Raw genomic sequence first — 7,500 nt, 5'->3', positions numbered from 1 at the left:
CCATCGGGAAAAATATACTATGGAAATCACTGGGGTACATCTACTGTTTAGTTACCCACATTCTTCCAAATACTTCAACAGAAGAAAGAAACTTATTCAGGTTTAAAACAACTTGAGAGAGTAAATGATGACAGTTAAAATTTTTGGGAGAACTATCTATTTAATGTTAATAAAACAACAAAACAGAGGAAATCACTCACTAGTCTTGACTGAGAACTTTAATAGTAGCTTTAATAAGAATCAATGTATAATTTATACAGTGAAGACTATATTTGGCTTTGACTTTGACTGAACATTTGCTCTCACTTTACGGAAAAAATATCGGGATATATATGGTATATCGATATTCAGCCAAAATATATCGGGAAATGACTTTTGGTCCATATCGGCCTGCCCTACGCGCCACTGATAGCAGCGGCAATGAGTCTTTGGTTACTTGATTTAAAAAACAAGACATTTCAGATTGCCTCTTATTTAACAAACGAGCGAAATGAATGCTCTGCTAGTTACCTGGAGAGGTTTTATTTATTTGTATTGTTACATTCTTGCCACGAGATGTTTCAAAAATGTAGGGACACAATCGACCTTGGCAAAAGTGGTGGGGACATTTCCCACATGCAAATTACACCTATGTGTTCAAGGAAATATATATATATATATAATCTGTGGTTAGTCATGGGTCGTGTATGGCAGTAAAAAGTTTAAAAATGGCATTAAAAGGTATTAAATTTAATTTGAAGATACCTACAGAAACCCTGATTAATGAAATTATATTATATTTAAGAACAATTGTTTTAAAAGTTTATGCACTCTAAAAAGTGAATGTCATTTAATTTCAATAAAAAATGTGATGTTTGATTTGGTTTATATTTTCTTATTGCGCCCTCTTGTGGACACAGGAGACAATACAGCACTCTCTTCCTCTAACATTAAGTATTGCCTTTAGAATTTGAATAGGGGTGTAACGATACCCTCATGTCACGATTCGATACATATCACGATACTGAACTCACGATACGATATTATCACGATACTCCAAGACATATGATCAAACATATGATATGCTAAGTTTTATATTATTGTGTGTGTAAAAGAATCGACTTGGACTTGGTGCTGATCACAACACAAAGCACAGGACAATAGAGACACCAGAATAAGAATATTCATGATTCTGAAGCTGAAAACAGAGTTATTTTACACGAATATACTTGATCTCTGTCACTAACTACACTTTTTACTGCTAACATCAGACATTTAGCATTATCAGGAGCCATACATATTCCTCCATTGTATTATTATACATTATATTCAACATTATATATAGTAGTTTAATGTAGTACTGACACTTAAACTCTGAAACTTTTTAACATTTTAATTTTGAGTGAAATATCCACGATACATATTGTTGCATTTTTGTATTGCGATATATTGTGACACTCCTAAATTTTTATATAATTAGAATTTAGCTTTTCAGCCATTTTGACAGCCCTAATACTGGCTGAGTGTGTGTGTGTGTGTGTGTGTGTGTGTGTGTGTGTGTGTGTGTGTGAGTGTGAGTGTGTGTGTGTGTGTGTGTGTGTGGTAACCTCTCGTCCTCTGCCTTGCTTCCGAAGGCGTACCTCGTGCAAGAGGAGCGAGATAGACTGAGGTTAGAGTGTGTTGATCTAGATGAGAGGGTAAATGTCTCTTTTCTTCTGCACTCACTGCTGTCCGCTTGATAACATCCCTCAGTAGTGTGCAGGGCATTTAACTGTGTGTGTGTGTTCAGTGCAGTCACCCCATAGGCTGATCCTCGGCCATGTGACACTCGGCACATCCAATCAGCTGTTGACTGTAGCGCTTCATATCTGTACACAAGGATGATAGATCCATCCTGCAGCAAACGACCCAGAGTTCTGTGTGTGTGTGTGTGTGTGTGTGTGTGTGTGTGTGTGTGTGTGTGTGTGTGTGTGTGTGTGTGTGTGTGTGTGACGATGAACATGTGGTTCAGTGTGTGTGTGTGTGACGCTGAACATGTTACCCGCTGCTTCGTGTGTGTCAGATGCCGCATGACGCCTATTTATTATTGAGTTTAATACATACGTCTTTACGTCTGCTTTAAAAATATAGATCCATTTAGAGAATAATACTGTTTTACTTTCACTGAAAACATGCTTTCATAGCAAGTTAATATTTAAGTATAGATTTTTTATTTAACCTGTTAGAGCTGAACTGAGATTGCAGTTCATGAATGCTTTTAATGCAGAGCTAATGCTAACGAAGACACTGCAGAGCTAATGCTAACGAAGACACTGCAGATTATTGCACAAGAAAATGAAAGTTAAGAAAACTTTACTGTAAAGCAGATGTGCTGAACTTGTTTTTTTTGTTTGTTTTTTTACAAAATCTATATTTTGCCAAATAATCTGGCCTCTAAAATTGAAAAAAAATTGCGCCACTAAAATGTTTTAAAGCAGCATTAGCATAGTAATGCAGTGTCCAGTGTTTTTTGGGCTTTCGAATAATGCCTCCTTATGATGATTACTAATATACACTATATTGCCAAAAGTTTTGGGACGTCTGCCTTTACATGCACATGAACTTTAATGACATCCTGATCTGTAGGGTTTAATATGGACCCTTTGCCGCTTTAAAAGCTTCAACTCTTCTGGGAAGGCTTTCCACAAGGTTTAGGAGTGTGTTTATGGGAATTCTTCTAGAAGTGCATTAGTGAGGTCCGGCGCTGATGTTGGACGAGACGCTCACAGTCTCCGCTGTAATTCTTCCCAAAGCTGTTCTATCGGTTTGAGTTCAGGACTCTGTGCAGCCAGTCCAGTTCCTCCACACCAAACTCCTCATCCATGTGTTTATGGACCTGCTTTGTGCACTGCAGCACAGTCATGCTGGAACAGGGACATCCACAAACTCTTCACACTAAGTTGGGAGCATGAAATTGTCCAAAATGTCTTGGAATGCTGAAGCATTAAGAGCTCATTTCACTGCAACTAAGAGGCCAAGCCTTGAAAAACACCCACACACCGTACCCCCCCCCCCCCCCAACAAACAACCCCATACCATAACCCCCCTCCACCAAACAACCCCACGCCATAATCCCCCCTCCACCAAACAACCCCACGCCATAATCCCCCCTCCACCAAACAACCCCACGCCATAATCCCCCCTCCACCAAACAACCCCACACCAAAATCCCCCCCCACCAAACAACCCCACACCATAATCCCCCTCCACAAACAACCCCACACCATAATCCCCCTCCACCAAACAACCCCACACCATAATCCCCCCTCCACCAAACAACCCCACACCATAATCCCCCTCCACAAACAACCCCACACCATAATCCCCCTCCACAAACAACCCCACACCATAATCCCCCTCCACCAAACAACCCCACACCATAACCCCCCTCCACCAAACAACCCCACACCATAATCCCCCCTCCACCAAACAACCCCACACCATAATCCCCCCTCCACCAAACAACCCCACACCATAATCCCCCTCCACCAAACAACCCCACACCATAATCCCCCTCCACCAAACTTTACACTGTGAGCCTCAGCATGCGCCAACCCGCTCTGGGATTTACGTGGCCTAACACTTCATTGCTGAGTTACTGTTGTTCCCAATTGCTTCCACTTTGTTATAGTACACTAACAGTTGACCTACTACTGTTTAGTAGAGAGGAAATTTCATGAATGGACTTCATCACTGTCAAGTCAAGTCATCCTCATTTCTATAGCGCTTTTAGCAATGTAGATTGTTTCAAAGCAGTTTTACAGAGATAAACATATAATTTAAGGTAACAGAGATTGGTTTAGTTTTATAGTGGTTCTTGAAAAATGTTTTTTCCAGCTAAAGTTAGTTTTGATTGATTCACTTCCGTCTAAATGATCATTTGTTATTAAATTAGGGGCCGCTAAGACGACACCGTTCTCTCTAAACAGACTTTAAACGTGAACCTGTGATAGACGCTGATGGCGTTCACATGCGCATTAAGAATTGATTCTATAGTTATGTGCGTTCGAATATATGTGCGCAGGTTTGTAATTCCTTAAAAACCATGCCTAAACAAACAACTCGTCTATAAATTTTGATGCAGAATTTTTATTTTATCTTATCACTTTGGGTAGGTACGCGAACCGAAAAATTCCACAAGGCTTTATCTGTAGAGTGGTATAGGGATCCTCCATAGGGAGAGGCTAGTTGGCACTTCAGCACTGCATTGTCATCGGATCCAGGCGAAAGTCCTTCGTCAGATCTGGATACGGCCTGGATCCGGCAGGCTGCGGGAAAACCTCGGGATAAACAAAGACACTAAAATTAGCGTAGATGCCATTCTTCTTATGATGTAACGAGTACATCAGGAGTTAAGGGAAGTGTTCCCAGTTCCGGCTGACCTAATCTAAGCAGCCTAATATTAAATTATAGAAGTCTAAAGAGTGTTATGTGAATGCTAGGTCAAAGAGATGTGTTTTTAGTCTAGCTTTGAATTTGAACTGACAGACTGTGTCTGCTTCCCGGACAATGTTAGGAAGATTGTTCCAAAGTTTTGGTGCTAAATAGGAAAAGGATCTACCGCCAGCAGTCGATTTATATATTCTAGGTATTATCAACTGGCCAGAACTTTGAGATCGCAATAGACGTGAAGGACTATAATGCGTTAAGAGCTCGCTCAAGTACTGGGGAGCTAAACCATTTAGTGCTTTGTAAGTAATCATCAATATTTTAAAATGTATACGATGTTTAATAGGGAGCCAATGCAGTGTTAACAGAACCGGCCTAATATGGTCGTACTTCCTGGTTCTGGTAAGAACTCTAGCGGCTGCGTTTTGAACTAGCTGTAGTTTGTTTATTAAGCGTGCAGGGCAACCACCCAGTTGAGCATTACAATAATCTAGCCTTGATGTCATGAACGCATGAACTAGTTGTTCCGCATTTGTCAATGAGAGCATATGACGTAATTTAGATATATTTTTAAGATGGAAAAATGCGGTTTTACAAACACTAGACACGTGACTTTCAAATGAAAGATTGGTATCAAAGAGCACACCCAGGTTCCTAACTGACGACGAAGACTTAACAGAGCAGCCATCAAGTGTCCCACGCTTGAGTTCACTGAGCTCCTGAGACCGTTCTTTCACAGATGTGTGTAGAAGCGCCTGCATGCCTAGTGCTTGATTTATACAACTGTGGCCATAGAAGGGATTGAAACACCTGAATTAAGTAATTTGGAGGTGTGTCCTAATACTTTTGGCAATATAGTGTATGTTATAAGGAAAAGACAATAAAGTTCGTCACCCTGACAGTCAAATAGGTATTGACTCAAGGCCAGTGTTCAGTAATAAAGGTAGAAGATGCTCCACATTATCCCTTCTTTAACTGTGTGTGTGTGTGTGTGTGTGTGTGTGTGTGTGTGTGTGCAGGTGGCGGCTCTGCAGGAGGAGAAGAGCAGTCTGCTGGCTGAGAACCAGGTGCTGATGGAGCGGCTCAACCAGTCGGACTCCATCGAGGATCTGAACAGCCCAGCGGGTCGCAGACACTTACAGCTTCAGGCTCAGATGGAGCAGCTGCAGGAGGAGACCTTCAGGTGAACACACACACACACACACACACACACACACACACACACACACACACACAGTTAAAGAAGGGATAATGTGGAGCATCTTCTACCTTTATTACTGAACACAGGACATCAGTTAGACCAGACGCATGGTTACATCACTGTAACACACACACACTCCAGTAGCATAAACAGGGTTTCTGTGAGGTTTATAATATGCACGTTTATAATATTACCGGCTCTTAATCTGCACGTTTATAATATTACCGGCCCTTAATCTGCACGTTTATAATATTACCGGCCCTTAATCTGCACGTTTATAATATTACCGGCCTTTAAACTGCACGTTTATAATATTACCGGCCCTTAATCTGCACGTTTATAATATTACCGGCCCTTAATCTGCACGTTTATAATATTACCGGCCCTTAATCTGCACGTTTATAATATTACCGGCCCTTAATCTGCACGTTTATAATATTACCGGCTCTTAATCTGCACTTTATAATATTACCGGCCTTTAAACTGCACGTTTATAATATTACCGGCTCTTGATCTGCACTTTATAATATTACCGGCCTTTAAACTGCACGTTTATAATATTACCGGCCTTTAAACTGCACGTTTATAATATTACCGGCTCTTAATCTGCACTTTATAATATTACCGGCCTTTAAACTGCACGTTTATAATATTACCGGCCCTTAATCTGCACGTTTATAATATTACCGGCCTTTAAACTGCACGTTTATAATATTACCGGCCTTTAAACTGCACGTTTATAATATTACCGGCTCTTGATCTGCACTTTATAATATTACCGGCCTTTAAACTGCACGTTTATAATATTACCGGCCCTTAATCTGCACGTTTATAATATTACCGGCCTTTAAACTGCACGTTTATAATATTACCGGCCTTTAAACTGCACGTTTATAATATTACCGGCTCTTAATCTGCACTTTATAATATTACCGGCCTTTAAACTGCACGTTTATAATATTACCGGCCCTTAATCTGCACGTTTATAATATTACCGGCCCTTAATCTGCACGTTTATAATATTACCGGCCCTTATTCTGCACGTTTATAATATTACCGGCCCTTAATCTGCACGTTTATAATATTACCGGCTCTTAATCTGCACGTTTATTATATTACCGGGCCTTAATCTGCACGTTTATAATATTACCGGCCCTTAATCTGCACGTTTATAATATTACCGGCTCTTAATCTGCACGTTTATAATATTAAACAATCTGCACGTTTATTACCGGCCCTTAATCTGCACGTTTTAGAAAAACGACGGCAACATGAATGTGATTAAAGACACAAACGATTCATAAATAATTACATTCCCTTTATATTCACTATAAATGATTATTCTACCCAGTAATGTCTCATTAGTTTGCGGCTGCCAAGCAATGAAATGATCAGAAGTCAAAAGTTTTGAATAATTCAGATTAAGACTTCTCTTCTGCTCGCCGAAGCTGCATTTATTTGATCAAAAATTCTGAGAAATATTATTCCAGTGTAAAACAGATGTTCTCTTTCGAGAACGTTCACTTCGTATTGCGTATCTGTGCAGCCGCACTGTTTTAAAATAATGGCTTCAGTATTCTCGAGAAAAGTTTTTGTGGAAACTGTATTTCATTTTATTTTGTGTGTGTGTGTCAGACTGGAGGCGGCTAAGGACGATTACCGCATCCGCTGTGAGGAGCTGGAGAAGGAGCTGCTGGAGGTCAGAGGTCAGAACGAGGAGTTGACCTCTCTGGCTGAGGAGGCGCAGTCGCTCAAGGACGAGATGGACGTGCTGAGGTGAGACACACACCTGACACACACCTGAGATGAGACACACACCTGACACACACCTGAGGTGAGAGACACACACACACACACACCTGGGGTGAAACACACACACCTGAGGTGAAACA

General features: G+C 40.6%; 1 protein-coding gene across 5 annotated transcripts in view; it reads left to right on the top strand.

Annotated features, from left to right (window-relative positions):
• Positions 1-7,500, top strand: part of LOC143752347 (protein Hook homolog 3-like) — a 78,696-nt gene that overhangs the window by 35,774 nt on the left and 35,422 nt on the right. For 3 of the 5 annotated variants that reach the window (XM_077245496.1, XM_077245497.1, XM_077245498.1), the window contains exons 9-10: positions 5,427-5,590; positions 7,244-7,384. In XM_077245496.1, the coding sequence (XP_077101611.1) occupies positions 5,427-5,590; positions 7,244-7,384 (305 nt within the window). Of the gene's footprint in view, positions 1-1,613; positions 1,677-5,426; positions 5,591-7,243; positions 7,385-7,500 lie in introns of all 5 variants that reach the window. The other 2 variants (XM_077245494.1, XM_077245495.1) reach the window with 1 other exon arrangement.

This window comes from Siphateles boraxobius, unplaced genomic scaffold (assembly GCF_051911475.1).
Source record: "Siphateles boraxobius isolate OS27281-9 unplaced genomic scaffold, OSU_SipBor_1 264, whole genome shotgun sequence".
NCBI classification, from domain to species: domain Eukaryota; kingdom Metazoa; phylum Chordata; class Actinopteri; order Cypriniformes; family Leuciscidae; genus Siphateles; species Siphateles boraxobius.
This window is presented reverse-complemented; position numbering and strand designations above follow the sequence as displayed.